General features: G+C 40.2%; 2 protein-coding genes across 3 annotated transcripts in view; both read left to right on the top strand.

The window, feature by feature from the left end:
• Positions 1-16,582, top strand: part of LOC137501837 (glutathione S-transferase-like) — a 30,309-nt gene extending 13,727 nt beyond the window's left edge. For both annotated transcript variants that reach the window (XM_068228935.1, XM_068228934.1), the window contains exons 2-3: positions 8,604-8,771; positions 16,281-16,582. In XM_068228935.1, the coding sequence (XP_068085036.1) occupies positions 8,604-8,771; positions 16,281-16,567 (455 nt within the window). In that variant the 3' untranslated portion in view covers positions 16,568-16,582. The remainder of the gene's footprint in view (positions 1-8,603; positions 8,772-16,280) is intronic.
• The window catches only part of LOC136879389 (glutathione S-transferase-like), a 363,810-nt gene extending 344,656 nt beyond the window's left edge, over positions 1-19,154 (top strand). The window contains exon 4 of the mRNA XM_068228933.1: positions 18,922-19,154. Coding sequence (XP_068085034.1) covers positions 18,922-19,089 — 168 coding nt within the window. The 3' untranslated portion in view covers positions 19,090-19,154. The remainder of the gene's footprint in view (positions 1-18,921) is intronic.
• The last annotated feature ends 907 nt before the right edge of the window (positions 19,155-20,061 follow it).

The raw sequence follows: 20,061 nt of genomic DNA, 5'->3' as shown, positions 1-20,061 counted from the left end.
GAAAGTCTTCAAAAACATCTTTCTAATTCCTACATTAGTGTTCAAAGTGGGTAAATTTGTTTTCTTAAGAAAGCTCTTCTTTGCTTGTGCTAGTCTGCATTTTATGTCCTTCTTACTTCTGCCATCTTTAGTTACTCCACTACCCAAATAACAATATTCATCTACTTCCTTTAAGATTTCATTTCCTTATCTAATATTTCCTGCATCACCTGACTTTGTTCGACTGCACTCTATTACTTTTGTTTGAACTTAATTATTTTCATCTTCTCCAAGACTGTTTTCATACCATTCGGCAATTTCTCCTGAGCTTCTGCAGACCCAGTAAAATAACAAAATCATCGACAAATCTCAGGGTTTTGATTTCCACTCCTTGGACTTTGATTCATTTTCCAAATTCCTCTTTGATTTCCTTTATCGACTGTTCTATTTAAACATTAAAAAATGAGGGGAGAACTGCAACCTTGCCTCACTCCTTTGTGGATTGCTGCTGTTTTTTTACAACTTGCTTTACGTCGCACCGACACAGATAGATCTTCTGGCGACGACGGGACAGGAAGGGGCTAGGAGTGGGAAGAAAGTGGCCGTGGCCTTAATTAAGGTTGGTGGTTGGTGATTATTGTTTTAAGAGGAAGTACAACTGGGCAACCATCCTCTATATAACACTAATCAGAGAGAAAAAATGGAAGGGGTCCGACACTTCAAGAAATGAAGGTATCGGCCAAAGGAAGACAAGGGCCACGAAGGGCGTGAAATTGAAAGACTCCCTAGCCCTCGCAAACCTAATAGCGTCGGGGTCGGAAAAGAACAAGAGTTGACCAAGAGAGGTCGGATAGGATAGATGAAAGTGAGGAGCCTGGCACAAGTAAGTGTAAGCAATGCCAGGACTCAGCTGAGGACCCCGTGGTCGCCAACCCACGCTCCAAAGTTCAGAGCCCCTGGGGCCACTTTTAGTCGCCTCTTACGACAGGCAGGGGATACCGTGGGTGTTATTCTACCGCCCCCACCCACAGGGGGCCTTAATTAAGGTACAACCCCAGCATTTGCCTGGTGTGAAAATGGGAAACCACGGAAAACCATTTTCAGGGCTGCCGACAGTGGGGTTCGAACCCACTATCTCCCGAATACTGGATACTAGCCGCACTTATGCGACTGTAGCTATCAAGTTCGGTTGCTGTTTTTTTTATAACCTTCGTTTGTTATCACTGCAGACTGATTTTCGTACAGATTGTAGATAATTCTTATTTCTCTGTATCTGACCCCCGATCACATTCAGAATGCCAAATAGCTTGGTCCAATCAACATTATCGAATGGCTTTTCTAGATCTGCGAATGCCATGTACGTGGGCTTGTCCTTCTTAATTCGATCCTCTAAGATCAGACGTACGGAAATGTCGGGACCGCTTTACATGTTCCTAGATTTCTTATAAAGACAAACTGATCTCTCAGCTTCTCTTTTCATCTGTCTAAATAGTTAAGCACTCAATTATCGTTACAATAAGATCAACAGGATCGGTACAGATGTTGTTTAAGACTTACCACACTAAAACAATAATATAATTTTCAAGATAAAAAAACTTCGTCTTGCATGGATAACTACTTGAACGTAACGTGGCTACAGCAACAGGCGCAGTACAGCAAGAAAGATACAGAGCAGGATAGTCAAGATAAAGAACTGTGTTCAGTCAACAGCAGATTTCTTCAAAATATTTTCTTAACAGGAGCCCCACTTTTACTGGGAGTCCTCTTTCGGGCCCCTGACTTCGGTGGCCCCGGTGCGTACACCGGTTTACCAGCGTAGCTACGCCCCTGCTTGTGGTACCATCATGTCGCGACCAGAGGCAGCTTTTTTACGGTAACCCATATACGGTTCGTAACTGATATTTCGCCGTTGTCACGTCGGAGAGAGAGAGAGAGAGAGAGAGAGAGAGAGAGAGAGAGAGAGAGAGAGAGAGAGAGAGAGAGAGATTAAAGAAATAATAAATCTTCCGTCCTCCAGTGAGGGTGACCGTTCCGATCCGGAATACAATTTCAATTGAATTTTTAAAAGTTCAAAAAGTGGAAATGAATAATCGAGGAGCTTTCTGGCAAAAGTGTTGGAATGTTGGAATGACATGCTCGCGCTGTAACCGTACAACAGGGTTACAGATTCCATTCAGTATTTATTATTATTATTATTATTATTATTATTATTATTATTATTATTATTATTATTATTATTATTAACCCGATTCATTAGATTTTATATATTCTGTTTCTCATCATTTAGACTGTAATAATTAGGTATCACGTATATTATTGTATTTAATCATAGGTTAAGTGAAATTTATTTGTAATTATTCTGTATTGTAGTAAGTGAGATTTGTTGATTTCATATTGTCATGCTGTGGCTTGTAACTCTGGCTAGATGAGCTGGCATAGTATTTTGCAATAGAGGCTATGTTTAACTGTGCAAGTAGATTTCCCGGTGACGCATTCAGCATAGTCATTCTCAATCCGCTTGGGTACGCTTAGACGACACATGACTGATGACATCAGTGCGTGAGCACGTGATTGCGACCAAGTGTCAGTATTCGCCAGCTACTGTATGTGGAAGTGGAAGGGATGAACTGTGAGTAGGGAGATGAGTCGTCATCGCGAGGTTATATAAGTTGATGCAACGGTGGGGAGAGGTATTCAGTTCATATTATTCAGTTCATATTATTCAGATGATATTGTGCAGATCATATGTAACAGTCAGATGTATCAAATGGAAGAAGTGGTCTTAGTGTGATGGTCAGAGCTAAGAGTTGTGTTTTCAAGAGGTCTTGTAATCATCGAGGAGGTCTACAAGTGGTGGTTGTATCCGAGCAGAGACGGGTACTATGCTGATAAAGAAACATCATCTTCTTGTGAGGATGGACTTCACAAGATGTTTCAATAATATTTTCAAATTTCTTATAATATATTGAGTGGACGTAATTACATTGGAGCTCCCTACACGCGTACATGGTATGTAGGCCAACTCCTTGTTATATAAGAAGATAACAGCAGACGGCTCCCGATTTCAGCTCAGAGGTTTTCCCAAGAATTTCAAGTTCAACAGCGGTGTATGCCGACATCAGGTAATTAAAGCATCAGACATGTTATGCATTCATAACATGAAGAAGAATGTAATCAGCGGCGATATCACATCTCACTTCAAGTTCATGCCAATAGCTTTTTTTGTTTAAATTAAATTTTCCTTTTATTAGTACCGCAAATCTCACGATATATATTTTTTTTTTGTTAAATTAAAAGACGTCAATGATTGTTCATTGTGACGTAAATTATAGTCATAAACTCAGTTTTATTTTAATTATAATAAGTGATTCCAGTTCCATGTACAATCCTCAATTGTGGAAATGCAACAGTAATTTAATATTTTCCTGATCCATATCCCTGTATATTGCCAGATATGTGAGTTTATCACCTCACGCCTTGAGATAATTGATATAAGAGGTATGCTCTACCGAATTTTGTTGTTTTTCTTAAAAAAGCAACTGGCGCTCAAACAAATGTTATTTATATTGTGTGGAAGATATGAAGGTATAAGAGTAGTGGTTGGAGAAGCCACAGCGCGTTTTCAAGTGTAAATTGGCCGTGACTTAAATGTTATGTATCCCGTTCTTAGGTATAGATCTGTACTTCTTTCTTTCTTTCTTTCTTTCTTTCTTTCTTTCTTTCTTTCTTTCTTAATCCGTTAACACCCCAGGGTTGGTTTTTCCGTCGGGCTCAGCGAGGGATTCCACCTCTACCGCCTCAAGGGCAGTGTCCTGGAGCGTGAGACTTTTGGGTAGGGGATACAACCTGCTATGCTGAACAGGGGCCTTGTGGGGGAAGGGAAGACTGGAAGGGATAGACAAGGAAATGGGAAGGAAGCGGCCGTGGCCGTAAGTTAGGTACCATTCCGGCGTTTGCCTGGAGGAAAAGTGAGAAACCACTTCGTGGAGGGCTGAGGAGGGAATCGAACCCCCCTCTACTCAGTTGATCTCGCGACACTGAGTGGACCCCGTTCCAGCCCTAGTACCACTTTTCAAATTTCGTGGCAGAGCCTCCGGCGGTGGCACCTAATCACACTAACCACTACACCACAGAGGCAGATATCTGTAATACTATTTTCTTTTCTATTTCACAGAATGGATCTTTCATATTTTATAGTAAGGTCGATGCGTGATTATGGAGGGTGCCTCTTGCTCCGAACAGCAGCCTCTGAGAATCCACTGATCAACAGGTATTCTGTACTTTGCTGACGGTAAGGCAAGCAGCTTGCTTTTCTAGGTCCACATTGATTCGAGACTCTTTCAGAGCGAATGGTGAGATCTAAGACTGTACTGTCCTTTCTGCTGATGGCTATGATGTCAGCTGTCCGTGCCGGGCTGAGTGGCTCAGACGGTTGAGGCGCTGGCCTTCTGAGCCCAACTTGGCAGATTCGATCCTCGCTTAGACCGATGGTATGTGAAGGTGCTCAAATACGCTCAAATCGTGTCGGTAGATTTTACTGCGGGACAAAATTCCGGCACCCCGGCGTCTTCGAAAACCGACAAACGTAGTTAGTGGGACGTAAAAACAATAACATTATTATTATGTAGAGATCTAGTGAACTTCCCACCCACGCTGTCTCATGGCTTGAGCAATCGACGTTCGTACACGGTGGTGGCGATGGTTGCGCATTAGCTGGCACATGCCCGAGAGTTGTGCTGAATGAACTACCAGCAACCGATCTCACTGCGCGACATCTTCACTGCGTATTCAGAAGAGGACAGAGGTGATTTCTGAGTCAATGCTTTCGGGCAGTCGGAATATAACATTCTTTCATTTTTTTCCCTCTTTGGTGCAAGTTGTGCTGGTAGTTTTCCTCAGTTTGTCCTCTTCGTTTTGCAAATATTGGGTCTAAAGATCAGTATTTGAACGTCTTCTGCCAGTGTAAGGTCTCTTTTTGATTTCGCCGAACGATTTCATAGTGTCTGATTTAGTAGTAGCTTTAGTCAGTGCTATAATTTTAAAAGTCCGTATATTTATATTTCTTAACACAATAACAGAAAGAAACAAAGAGAATAACAACATGACATGGATAATACTACACAGAAGGTGGCGACGTCTACTTTAAGTTACAACAGTCAGGTATTTGTGACGTGTCAGGAATTCGAGAATGTTTTTTAACACCAACAAGTTGTTAGTGTAGCCTAGAGTGGTATCCAGGTCATGCTGGCTATTGTTTACGTCTGGGGTAAACTGCTTCATGGGCGCCAGACTTTGTCCTCGTGCAAGATCGCCAGAGATATTTGGGAACACTTTTACAATTCTGATTTCTTTCTTACAGTGGTCCTCGTTTCTGTAATACAATGTTCGAAAATGTGTTGCACATTATAATTTCACCCTCCTGTCGGTTGCCCTGAATATGGTTTTCCGTGATTTCTCATGTTCACACCAGGCAAATGTTGGAGCTGTATCTTAATTAAGGTCACGGCCGCTTCCTTCCCACTCCTAGCCCTTTCCTATCCCATCGTCACCTATCTGTATCGGTGCAAGGTAAAGTAAATTGAAAAAAAATACCTCTTCTATAACCTCCGTTTTTCTATGTTCGCTTTATAGTCTTTCAAATGTTTTGTTTCAACATTTTAATGTTTGATAAGAGATATTTCTAACAATGGCTAAAAAATAGCAGAGGAATAAATTCAATAAAACGTAAGGTTAATAAGACTTCCTATTCACAAACAGTTAAATGACAGAAATGTGTATCATTTTTTGAAAATTACGTCAAGATAATTATTGCGAATATCGATAGGTCATGACAAACTACTAACAGCCCTGAAGATCGTTTTCCGCGGTTTCCCATTTTCACACCAGGCAAATGCTGGGGCTGTACTTTAATTAAGGCCACGGACGCTTCCTTCCAACTCCTAGGCCTTTCCTATCCCATCGTCGCCATAAGACCTATCTGTGTCGGTGCAACGTAAAGCCCCTAGCAAAAAAAAACTACTAACATATATAACAAATTCCAGCTTGTAGGTTTGAGAAGTTCCACCTTTCCACCACTTAAAAATCTTACGATTTTTCTTAGATTAAAATAACATTAATTTATTTTAAAATTAGTTGGTACATGTTCAGCGGTGTTCTTGATTTTCAGTTAAAATATGCACACCGGGCGATTTAGCCGTGCGGTGAAGGGCGCACGGCTGTGAGCTTGCATCCGGAAGATAGTTGGTTCGAACCCCAGTGTCGGCAGCCTTGAAGATGGTTTTCCGTGGACCGGGCGAGTTGGCCGTGCGCGTAGAGGCGCGCGGCTGTGAGCTTGCATCCGGGAGATAGTAGGTTCGAATCCCACTATCGGCAGCCCTGAAGATGGTTTTCCGTGGTTTCCCATTTTCACACCAGGCAAATGCTGGGGCTGTACCTTAATTAAGGCCACGGCCGCTTCCTTCCAACTCCTAGGCCTTTCCCATCCCATCGTCGCCATAAGACCTATCTGTGTCGGTGCGACGTAAAGCCCCTAGCAAAAATAAAAAGGTTTTCCGTGGTTTCCCATTTTCACACCAGGCCAATGCTGGGTCTGTACCTTAATTAAGGCCACGACCGCTTCCTTTCCAATCCTAGGCCTTTCCTATCCCTTCGTCGCCATAAGACCTATCTGTGTCGGTGAGATGTAAAGCCAATTGCAAAAAAAAAAAAAAAAAATGCACAAAAACACAGGTTACGTAAGTAAAACACCATTAACCATTCCTATTGAAAATAAGAAAAGACGAAAGGTCTAAATATCTGAAGAGCCTTTGGTTTTTTCTTCGTTGTGTTTATGGGCGAATAACACATCTTTCATATGAAAAGATACAAAAAGTGCCAACGAAGAAAAAACCAAAGGCTCTTTAGATATTTAGACCTTTTGTCGTGTCATGTTTTTAATATGAGTGGGTAATTGTGTTTTCTCAAGTAATCTGTGTTTTTGTGCATATTTTAAATGTAAATCAAGATAACGGCTAAACATGTTTTCTACGAAAAAAGAAACCTGTAGCGACTAATTTTAAAATAAATTAATGTTATTTTAATCTAAGAAAAATAGTAAGATTTTTAAGCGGTGGAAAGGTGGAACTTCTCAGGCCTACAAGTTGGAATTGTTATATATAGTCTAATAATTCCACATCGGACCAAGATGAAATTCATTACTTGTAATAAAACTACTAACATCCGTAGATTATGAATACTATATTAGTATTATAGTCTCAACAGTTCAATTGTCTGTCATAAGTATTTTCAATTTTCTATGTGGAAATCTGTCTAAAACGTTTTGCAGTAACGTCTCACTCCACAGTATGCACAGAAAGAGGGTGTGTCTATCACAGGTTGTATCTGGCAAAGGGATACATTCGATATTCCAATTTGAAAGATTCTGGTCTCTCTTTGTTCGTAAGTAGACAGGCTAACAAAGTGGCATTACTGCAAATTCAAGTATAGTTTGTGATGATTGTGAACATTGAAATATGTGCCAAAGATGCGAGTGTGACTGACAAATTTGTGAGAATCAATCAATCAATCAATCAATCAATCAATCAATCAATCAATCAATCAATCAATCAATCAATCAATCAATCAATCAATCAATCAAGCAATCAATCAGCACTGATCTGCATTTAGGAATGTAGTGCGGGGAAGATTAGCTGGCAGTTGTTTATATAGTCTTTTCTTAAATGATCTCAAAGAACTTGAAAATTAATCGAACTTTTCCGTTGATAAATTACCTATCCAATCACTAACTCCCCTTCCTATACGTCAATTCCATTTCATCTTTATTTTTATGATGTTTCCTACTTCTAAAAACTCCACCCAACCTTATTTGTCTACTAATGTCATTCCATGCCATTTTTCCACTGACAGCTTGGAACATAGCGCTTAGTCGATCAGCTCGTCTCCTTACTCTCAAGTCTTGCTAGCCCAAAGTTTGCAGCTATTTCGTAACACCGCTTCTTTGTCGGAAATAACCCAGAACAAATAGTGCTGTTTTCCTTTGGATCTTTTCCATTTCTCGTATCAACTAGTCCTGGTGTGGGTGCCTTACACTGGAACCATATTATAATTGGGGTCTTACCAGGACCTTATTCGCCCTCTCCTTCACATCCTTACTAGATTTCCTAAATACCCTCAAAAACATATGAAGAGATATGTAACCTTCATTAGGAACCTTCTTAATGGGATTACCTGAATACATTAACTCCTAGGTTCCCCATGAAGTACTTTCACCCCATCAACACTTTAATTAAAACTGTGAGGACATTTCCTCTTGGTGAAACTTACAACCTGACTTTTCACCCCGTTTACCACCTTACGACATTGTGGAGGTCTCACAATCTTGTAAATTATTTACGAGTCTATACCTTATAAGATCATCTGCAAAAGGCATTATCCTTGATTCCACTTCTTTACTCGTATCATTCACATAAATAAGAAAACATAAAGGTCCAATATTGCTCCCCTGTGGAGCCCTCTCTTAATCGTCACAAGATCTAATTCTCTGCGTTCTATTTTGTAGAACTTGTAACTTACCATGAACATATATTTTTGCAAGACGTAACTGGGATAAACTCTGATTGTTACAGGCACTCCTTACGGCAAAATGCCCCTCTTGGAGGTGGACGGTAAGGTGGTTTACCAGTCTTCAGCCATCTGTCGCTACCTGGCCAAGCAGTTCAATCTCCTCGGAAGTAACGACTGGGAGGCTCTGCAAGTTGACGCTACCGTGGACACAATCACAGACTTGAGGCTTGGTAAGTATAGCAGTTACTGTGTACAAGTAAGTTATTGTATAAAGTAACAGTTCCATTTCTCTACTGTACAAACACGGAGCAGCAATCTTTACGGCGATCCCGCAAGAGGCGACCATTTTCCAACTGGATAACTAACGTCATTGTTTGCGGCACCCTGAGGCCGATAATGACGTTATTTTGTCCCTTAAAACAACCACCATCTATGATACCTCCTAGGAGGGGTGATCAAAGTAGACCTGATGGCGAGACTCGGGTAGGTACTCTTTACGGCGGTTATCCGAAACGAATACTCGAGTACCCGTTACATCGGATACGGATATCCGGTAAACTTGAGTACCTGCTTACCTTACGCATAGAATCAGTCGTACTTGTTCTTGCTTGCATTCCCTGTGATGCGTCTGGATTGTTCTACAGGAGGATTCTTCGTCGGAATAAATAAAACAATGTTATTGTCTTCAGTTTAATGTTGTCTCTTGTTAAAGTGTACAAACGTTTAATTCCCTTTTCCCATATACGATGGTTTTACTGCCCCATCACCTTTCTGTCACTAAATGTAGTTCCCTGTATCCAGAGAGCGTTTATTTACTTTCGGTTTTACAGAGGAACCGAATTTTTCTAAAGAACCTGAATTATTGTAGGTCGCATTTAAAAAAAAATATATATACAGGTTGTTTAAGAGATTAGTACAAATAACCTTACAGAAGGTAGGGATTTATGACTGAAGTTTGTATTGTTTAAAAGTTTAGTGAACGGTTTATTGACGGGATTTTTTTTTTATAAGCTGCTTTACGTCGCCCCGACACAGTAGGTCTTATGGCGACGATGGGATAGGAAGAGGCTAGGACTGGGAAGGAAGCGGCCGTGGCCTTAATTAAGGTACAGCCCCAACATTTGCCTGGTATGAAAATGGGAAACCACGGAAAACCATCTTCAGAGCTGCCGACGGTGGGGCTCGAACCCACAATCTTCCGAATATTGGATAGGCCCTACTGGCCGCACTTAAGCGACTGCAGCAATCGAGCTCGGTATTGAAGGGATTAGCTAGAAGTAGAATGCGATGTTTGTGAGGTAGGTAGTAGCTTCGTTTGTCCCTTGGCTTACACCACCCGTCGTACTATGCTTCAGGCAGATGATGTTTAACTCCGATAGTATTAATGATGAACGCCTTACGGTTTTGCTGAGATACATTACAATATTCTTCACTGTGTAAACGTTCAGTTCTTGTACGTCGGATGTTTTCATACTACTTACGCATGCATATTACATTTTTTTATTGCCTCTTAAAACAGTAATCACCATCAATAGTATACTTTTGCTGTGGCTACAGTTCCAGCTCCACATCTGGCTAACTAGATAGAGAATGTGACACATCTTTCAATCTCCGGTCACAGCTGCACAGTTGACCTTGAGACATAATTGTGCTCTTCTGGTCTTCCTTCTGAGTGCTTGTAAAGAGCGACACTATGATTGTTGACCAGCGGCACATAACTTAATGGTGCATTCACACAAAGATGCTTTCGTTAACTTTGTTAATAAACAATGTTCACGAACATTTATGACTGTTAATAAACAAAATAGCGTGTTCGTAAATTTTTCGTGCATACTGATTAACAAAATATCTATAACTTTAGTGAATGAAATTTTTTATTACCTTTTCGTATTTTCGTTAACATTTCGGTTCGCACATGCGAAAGGACGAAATTAGAGCACGCACATTCATAACGCGGAATTCGATGTTTTCTTATTTCTTCTAAATTTGCTTTTTTGCTAGTTGCTTTACGTCGCACCGACACAGATAGGTCTTATGGCGACGATGGGACAGGAAAGGGCTAGGAGTGGGAAGGAAGCGGCCGTGGCCTTAATTAAGGTACAGGCCCAGCATTTGCCTGGTGTGAAAATGGGAAACCACGGAAAACCATTTTCAGGGCTGCCGACAGTGGAGTTCGAACCTACTATCTCCCGAATACTGGATACTGGCCGCACTTAAGCGACTGCAGCTATCGAGCTCGGTATTTCTTCTAAAAATTGACTATCAAATCGCAACCGAAAGTTCTAATAACAGTAGCTTTAATTCTGTGTTATATTATTTTAGCTGTGTTCTAATGTAGTTTCATTTCCAGCTTTGCTCCTCGCTGTATAAGCTAACCTTCCATAATGACTTGTATAGGGCCTATCATCAAAATAATCCTATTCTAACTAGATTAGCCTAAATGAAGATGTTCATTATTTCGTACCTTTACTAATTCATTGAGATTGTTGTTGTATAAATCTTCAAACACCTCAGGAACAACAACTGAAATTACTTGTTTTGATACTCGAGACAAATGTATAAGTGAAATGCACGAATCACCAGTTGCTAGGAATCTTAAAGTTATGCCTAACCTGTCATAAGTGGAGCCGGATTTCCGATATTCTGTATCATTTCCTGCAATTTCAGACCCAATTACTGTCAACAAGAACTGAAAGTCTTGTGGGGGCATTCTCAGAAAGTTTTGAAATCCTACTGCAACATGATTTAAAAGTTCTGACGTAAGTGTTCTCTCCAAACTTAATTCTGAACGCCTTTCCAATATTTTCCTTTGCAACAGTTTGCGTCTATTTTCTTCTTCCTGAACCTATGTATCGTAACCTCACAAATAGCTTTCTTGGTGTGGAAATAATGTTTAAGAAGTTTGTTAACAGAAGTTTATTAATTACGTTGAGAAGTGTTTTCTTTAATATTGTTTATTAACTTTGGTGTGCTCTAGTCATTAAGCGAACCAGTTCCTGCCACTTCTCGTGTGATCATCGAGTTGTTAACCAGAGACACAATGGACTGTAAGCAGCAGTGGTTGCGAACACCACTACAAGCTACACAGTTCCTCTTCCTCTTTTCCTCGGCCATTTTTACCTGTTCAGTCATCATCATCAATCACCACTGATCTGCATTTAAGACAGTTGCCCAGATGGTAGATTACCTATCTATTTTTTACATATTCTTTTCTTAAATAATTGCAAAGAATTTGAAAATTTCTTCTTCTCCTTCTCCTCCTCCTCCCAGAACTTCTTCATATTTTCACTTCTAATCTTCCTTTCTTTCTCAGATAAGTTATGACCAATTTGGGTCTACATTTTGGTGGTTTCTCCTGGAATGTTTTGATGCTCTCCACTCGGCTTCTGAATTATTATCTGTTGTGAATCATATCCATTGTAAGTCCTCTTTCTATTGCATCCCTTTTTACCTCTTCTACCCACCTCGTTGAAGCTTTCAGTATAGTGATGTCCTTGATTTTTCCTTTGTTAGCCGTTTCTCATCCATTCTTTCCAGATGCCCATAGAATTTTAGCCTTCGCTTTCGCATGGTGACAGTGATTTTTTCGGTGTATTTGTAATGATCATCATTTTTTCTATTCTTCCACTCCCTATCAGCATTTTTCTGTGGTCCTAACATTTTTCTTAAGATTCTCCTCTCCTCTCCTTTTTTTAAATTTTTTTTTAGAGTTCTTGAAGTTCACCCTTTTTATTCATTGTCAGGTTCTCTGAGGCATAGAGACCCTCTGGCTTTAACCACTGTGCTGTAGTGTCTAAGTTTCGCCTTGTAAAATATTGCTCTTTTGTTATATCTGTTCTGGGTTAACCTGTAAGCTAATTCTAGTTTCGTAATTCTTGCCCTATTCGCCTCTTTGTCCAATCTGTTAGGTTATATCCATTCACCTAGATATTTAAATTTCTCAGTTTTTTTAAAAGTCCTATCCTTCACTTCTAAGTGTCTCTGACCTAGATGTCCATATTCCATGTATTCCATCTTCTCATATGAGACTCTGAGACTCGTTTTCTCAGCGATCTCATGTAGAGTATTCAGCAAAATTTGGGCATTTTCTCGGTTGTGAGTGAAGAGGGCAAGATCATCTGCGAAAGCCAAACACTTAATTTCTAAGTTCTGTCCTTTCCACCCTAAATGTATTCCCCTTATTCCTTTCACTTCCAAGGCTTTTTTGCAGGTCCTAATAATTTTTTCTAGAACAATGTTAAAGAGAATTTGTGATAGGCAGTCCCCTTGTCTGACTCCCATTTTTATTTAAATGGTTCAGAAATTTCACAGAAGAATTTGACTTTTGAGAGAGTTTCCATCACGGTTTGTTTTATTAACATTCTTGTTTTCCTATCAATTCCGAATTCTTCTAGGACGTTAAATAGAGTCTGCCTGTCAATTGAATCATACGCTTTGTTAAAATCAACAAATATTACCACGGTGTTCTGGCTTCTCAAAGCTCTTATTCTGAGAATGCTCTTGAGGTTAAATATTTGTTGTGCGCATGATCTTCCTTTCTGAAAACCAGCTTGGTACTCACCAGTGAGATGGTCTACTTGTTCTTCAACTCTTCTCATTAGTACTTTAGAGAGTATCTTATATGTTATTGGGAGTAAAGAGATGCCTCTGTAGTTATTGATGTTCATCTGGATACCTTTCTTGTGAAGTGGGTGTGTAAGAGCACACTTCCAATCATTGGGGATCTTTTCATCTCTCCAGATTTCTCCTATTATGGCGTGGATTGCTTTTGCTGCAGTTTCTCCTCCAAACTTCCACATTTCTGCAATAATTCCATCTTCACCTGGTGCTTTGTTATTTTTAAGCTCATTTATTATTTCCTTGATCTCTTCTAGACTTAGTTATCTTAGTTGTCCTGAGATAGATTTTTTTGTATCCAATCTCTCTACAGGTTCTGCACAATTCAGCAACATTCTGAAGTAATCTGCGAGAAATTAACAATTTTCTTTGTTGTTCGTCACTACACTACCATCCTCCTACTTGAAACATAAATTTGGTGTTTGGTATCCCTGTAGTTCCTCTCTGAAGGTTTTGTAAAATGCTTGAGTGTTGTTCTTTCGAAAATCATCTTCTGTCTTATCCAACCTACTTCTATCATAATTTCCATTCTTTTCTTAGCTGTTTTCTTCCTTTCTTCCCTGGAAGTTTCCCAGCTCTTCTCGATTCTGTTGGGTTGCCACCTCTTCCATGCTTGTAGTCTTCTGTCCAAAGCTTCATCACACTTCTCATTCCACCACCTGTGTTTTCGTTTCCTCGCTGGATTCCCCAAACCTTCAGCTGCTTTAAACATTAATTTTTTTATCTCTTCCCAGCTGTTCATATTCAGTTTCGACAATTTTTCACAAATATGTCTCTTTGTTTTGTTTCAGAGTATCTGTATCAATTCTAAGCTTCCTCTTGGTTCTTTGTTTGGGTTTGTTTGGTTGGAATCTTACTTTAATCTCCAAGAGGTAGTGGTCCCAGTCTATGTTTAAGCTTTTTCTTACCTTCACGTTCAAGATTTCCCTTCGATTTCTGGTCGTAATAGCAACATGGTCAATCTGAAACTCCCCCAGCAACATTTTAGCAGATCCCCATGTTTTCTTCTTGCTCGGGAGTGCCTTGAAGTGTGTAGACATGAGTTTCAAGTTAAAATGTCTGCAGAAACTGATTAATCTTTCACCGTTTCTGTTCGTTCTGTTATGTGCTGGGTAGCCCCCCCACAATTTTCCTGTACCTATCTTTACCTACCTTCACATGGTGTTGTGGAATTTTGGACATTCTGTCTTCAAGAATTTCCCAAAAGTCATCTACCTTCTCCGGGGTTTTTCTTGTTATCGTTATTTATCGGCGCATATGTGCACTGATAATCGTGTATGCTTTATTGCCAGATCTAAAGGACAGAAACAAGATCCTCTCTGTTGGTGAGGTGAAATTTATGATGGACTCCAGAATTTTACTTTTAACCCTGAAGGCCGTACCTAGGATCTTTATATTATTATTATTATTATTATTATTATTATTATTATTATTATTATTATTCTGTTCGTTCTGTTATGTGCTGGGTAGCCCCCCACAATTTTCCTGTACCATCTTTCTTTACCTATCTTTACCTACCTTCACATGGTGTTGTGGCAGCAAAGATGGGAGGAAGAGTCTCGAGGAAAATGGACTAAGCGGCTGATACCACGCCTAGCTGATTGGGTTGCCTGAGCTCATGGCGAGGTTAACTTTTACATTACGCAACTATTGACGGGTCACGGATACTTCCGGAAATTTCTACATAGAGTAAGTAGAGCGAGCGACTCGGCGTGTATTTATTGCAATGATACAGACGATGCATTTCACACATTTTTCGTATGCTGTCATTGGTCAACTCAGAGAAGATGTTTATATACTGAGCAAGGAGAGTTGATGCCAGAAACTATTGTGCAGGCGATGCTACGAATCCAAGAATCTTGGGATCAGATAGCAGTATATGTAGAAGGCATCCTGCGTCAGAAAAAGAGAGATATGAATGCTCATGAACGGCAGTAAGGAGAAATAAGGAAGAAGAAACCTAAGAAATTAGCACGACACCGCCCTGAAGTAATGCGAGAGCGGTTCCGGGGCAGAGATATACGTCGTGGGAAAAGGGTGTGTGGGTTTTAGTGAGTAGGAATCTCACACGCTTGTGGAGTGCGGACCCTCACAAGTGTCTAATGAAAGATTTCCCACACTTCCCTCGTAATAATAATAATATATTATTATTATTATTATTATTATTATTATTATTATTATTATTATTATTATTGCCCATCAAAGGCGATCTTATAATTTAAAAAATATTTAATGTAACTGTTTAGGTGTACTGTAATTGGGGGCATTTGTGCCCTGCTGTATGTTGGATTTATTAACTTAAATTCTTATTTTGCTTCCTCAGCGTTTGTCCCGCAGTGTAGCGGGTCCACTTTATTGGTTTTGTTTCACCACTTGGCAGGATCATATGCCTGTTCAGGGGGTGGACCTACGATCTTCAAATTTATTAATTAAAATAGAATAAATTAAACATATCGTGCTTGTCCATTATATTCTCCACACGTTGGATGCCATTCATTTTTACCCTATCCAGCGTACTTGATTTTTTTCTTCAAATGTTGCGAATGGGTGAAGCCATGGTTTGCTAAGTGGAACATTGTTTCTGCTCAGGTATATACATTAATTCTTCCATTTAAGACAACATCAAGGAAGTGATAAGAAAACAAGTGAATTTTTTTACTTTTCATCCGATGACCTTGCTGTTTACTTCGCAACGCACATACGATGGAACAAGGAACATCTTAATAGGAGCTAAGATGGTGTAGGCACCTCGCACTCGGAAGGCAAGAGCACAGTGAGCCATCTAGTGGCGAACGAGAGTACTACGGACCAATGGTAAAGCATTCTTAAATTCAAACCTTCTTTATTGTAGAGGTCTTCCTCGTGAACACTCGAGATCTTCTTCTGAAGACGCGGAGCAAAATAATTTTACCTTGTTTACTGACACGGCAGAAGTCCAAAAGCTTATTAACATGTCCATAATTATGAGCTGTGAAAGCATCAGTCTAAATATCAATGAGCAAGAAGCAAATCAAGTGAATGTTTGTTGTTCTTGTTGTTGTTGTTGTTGTTGTTGTTGTCGTGTCTTGCCCTGCCCTCTTCCAGAGGATCGAAGGTATCATATTACTTGTTCTTGTGCACAGCTATTGCGGGGGCCAGCTTCGAGGAGGACAAGGGAGCTAAGGCCAAAAAGCTGGAAACCCTGGAGAAGGAGACGCTTCCCTTGTACTTGTCCAAGCTGGACAAACAGGTGAAGGACAACGGAGGACACTTCATCGGAGGAAAGGTATGTACACACTGTCATCTGTCATTTTTATTTTTACGGACGGATATTTTACTTTCAGTTCACAGAATAGAAATTGCCTATATGACGGCTCATTGTAGGCTTCAGTGCATTATTCGGACAAACAGCGAGAAATTAAGTATGTGACGAAGCGAATAACGCATTCCATGCCTAGCTGCCCTTCACCATTATGGGATCCAATCGGCTTGTATCCTGCAGTGAATGGCGCCGGTTGACGAAACACCGACTGTAGGGAGGATTCTCTACAATCTGTTTACATGTAGTGCCATATTAAAATACTGTATACGGAAGAGAACCTAACATCAGGAGTACGAGCAGTTCATAGTTAGTGCACTGGACTGTGCTTCTGGCATTTGGTATTGTAATTACACTTAATTTCATTTATTGTTGCAAACATATAATTCACCTTTCATATAGATGCAAAACCTGTGGACACCCGCAACAAATATTGTGGTTTCATTTGTTTCTGAGGAAAGTTTACCTGTGCGAAACTTAGATCATACTATGCTCATTCTATTTTTGAGCCACTGTACTTTCATGGCTGTCACATAAGAAGGTGGTGAAAACAGGTCCATTCCGGGGAGGATACATTACTGCCCTTTATCAGGCATGGTCTCACCTTCTCTCTTTTAGGTTCAAATCCTTGCTGGTAGTGGTGTCCACAACTGTACCCGAGATCCCCAGTTTCAGTGAAGTGGATTTCTGCATTACTGAATTCGGGCCAGAGACAGAACCTTAGGTTCCTAATATCTCTGGTGAATGACTAGTGACTGATCGTGAATTTGTCTGTTTCTTGCCCTCCGGAATGAATTCTACCTTCCTTTATTTTTTCTGCTTGATAATCTTGAAATAAGAGTATAATATTCTAGAGAGGTCAGCATTTTATTTTTCAGCATGAAAGCACACTACAGTAAAGTTCTTCAGTAAAGTAACCAGATTTATGACTGTCTACAGTCGCCTCTGCTGTGACCAATAGCATGCTTGCTTTGTCAATGACAGTCCACGTGGAGCATTTCAAAACCGTGTCGGTCCTGAAGCCAGCTCGCTTGTCAGGTCTCCAGTTCTGTCCAGTCACAACACTGTGTCTTGAGTTGGGGAAATTCTGGAACCTCACGGACAAGAAATGTAAACACAGCCTGCCAGGTAGGATTCAAAAGCGTGCCGGTCATAAATCATAAATCTGGTTACTGTTGGGGAGGGTTACTGCTTAAGGTTTGAGTCACCCGTCGTTTAATAGAAACTTGAAAGAACTTTACTGAAGAACTTTACTGTAGTGTGCTTTCATGCTGAGACAGGAAATTGCTAGAACTATACACTACCTATGAATTGCTCGTATTACTGAAGTTAGATTCGCTTGAGTATATTTAAGCGCGGTGCAACTGCGAACTTCTAATTTTGTTACCACAGATTGCAAAACAACCCTCCGTATATGAGATTATTATTATTATTATTATTATTATTATTATTATTATTATTATTATTATTATTATTATCGTATGGCATTTACAAGCATAATGTGTAAAAATATACAATGAACATATACATTCAAATATAGAAGTAATTAAACTAGAATGTCCAGCTTCGACAACCAGTCAACTGCACTTGGTGTCAATTCATGCAGAGCCTGTAAACCATCCTTAAATGCTGACAGTGGACAGCTCTCAACAACATGAAGCAATGTCTGATTCTCAATACCACACTCACACACAGCACATTCACAATAACCCCACTTTTTCATCATATATCGGCACCCGCCGTGGTCTGTTTGAAACGGTTGAGTTTTGACCATTCATGTTGAGGAAGATTGAAACCTGGCACTTTCTTAGTTGGGTCTTTAATCAGAAAGGCGTTAATTTAGCTAGAGTAGCAGTCTTTCCTGCAGTGTCGCCAGTAAATCTTGATATCTCTGAATGAATGATGTCGTTCATCTACTTTTGTAATCAGAGAACATGAAATGGCTAGTCGGATACCTTTCCTTGCACAAGTGGAATACAGAAAGAGGTTCTCTTCGGAGTAAACTTACAAAGTATTATGAATCCAAAAAGACTACGTCTGATCACCCTAGATTGGATTACATAATAATATGGGGGGTTGCAGCATGGTTTAAGATAGAAAATGTTTAAAATTTTCGCTAAAATGCATAGTTGAAAAATTTGTGCAAACACCGAAAAGTTACTGCAGCATACTAAATCATTATAAAGATAAAATGAATTAGGTTTGGAGAAAGAAATATTGAGCGATTTGCCTCTTGGAAATCTATAGCTTTCTTAGTTTCTTACCTTACTACAGCTGGGTACAGTTTGCAAATCTTTAGACCTATGTTTAGACAACCAATTACTGCTGAATTTGCATCACATTAGAGTGTGGCATAAACCCTGGGTTGGAAGTGGGCACAGTTTTTGTTCCCAGAAGATCCTAATGTCTTTAGCCATATCTCTTGTGTTTGTATCAGTGTTTTGAGGCACTGTATTTTGTTGCAGCTCACTTGGCCTGACATCCAATTCGCTGCCCTGCACGACTTCTTAGGAGTGATGGCCGGGAAGCCCCTGACTGATGGCTACCCCAATCTCAAGGGCCTCTACGACAAGGTGAACGCCCTGCCCGCCATCAAGGCTTGGATCGCCAAGAGGCCAGTCACTGAGTGGTAGTCATGTAAACAACATTCAACTAATAAAATATTTTTGTAAAATACTTTGTTTTAATAAAAGCCTTATTCATGTTTTATTCCATTTAGTTGTGGAGGTTGTGCAAGGTAGGCTGGCAGCTGAAGTACAGGTCACCATGTTACTTTCGGCAGGAATCATAGTATCATCATAACTTTAGTCTTAAGAGGAGTCATGACTGAGATTTTGAACTTCTACAATTGACTACTTATCAAAACTAAATTTAAAACACAAACATATGTTAATAAGATAGAACCCCACGCAAAAGTTGGAGTTGATTAGTTGGTTGTAAAGTTATTGACAAATAATTTTTATTTTTTATGTTGCATGGCCGGCCCTGCGGTGTAGGGGTTAACATGCCTGCCTCTTACCCGGAGGTCCCGGGTTCGATTCCTGGTCAGGATAGGGATTTTTACCTCCATCTGAGGGATGGTTCGAGGTCCACTCAGGCTACCTGATTACAGTTGAGGAGCCATCTGACGGTGAGATAGCGGCCTCGGTCTAGAAAGCCAAGAACAACGGCCCAGGGGATCCGTCGTGCTAAGCATACGACACCTCGTAATCTGCAGATCTTAAGACTGCGCAGAAGTCGCATGGTAGGCCGTGGCCCTTGGGGGCTCTTGCGCCATTGGCGGGGGGGGGGGGGTATGCTGCATGGAAAACGCTCCTTGCTCCACAGTTTTCATTTTTTTGGACTATAATTTGGCAGACTTGTTTTTCAGTCAGGTATAAACTGACGGGAGCCATCACTTTTTCAGTTTTTCATTATTCATTAAACAGGCAAAAATCGACTTTCATGCCATTTCAAGAGTAAAAATATGAAGGTAATATTGAACTGATAATGAAGTGCAGTTCAAACATTCTCTCAAAATCACGGGAATAGAACCAGCTTATGGGTCCGCAGCCATGGAAGCCATTTTTGGAATTCTCAGAAAATTTCAGTTGAATCCGATAAGA

This window comes from Anabrus simplex, chromosome 8 (assembly GCF_040414725.1).
Source record: "Anabrus simplex isolate iqAnaSimp1 chromosome 8, ASM4041472v1, whole genome shotgun sequence".
Taxonomy (NCBI): domain Eukaryota; kingdom Metazoa; phylum Arthropoda; class Insecta; order Orthoptera; family Tettigoniidae; genus Anabrus; species Anabrus simplex.
Note: the sequence above shows the minus strand (reverse complement) of the source record. Positions and strands in the feature narration are given on the sequence as shown.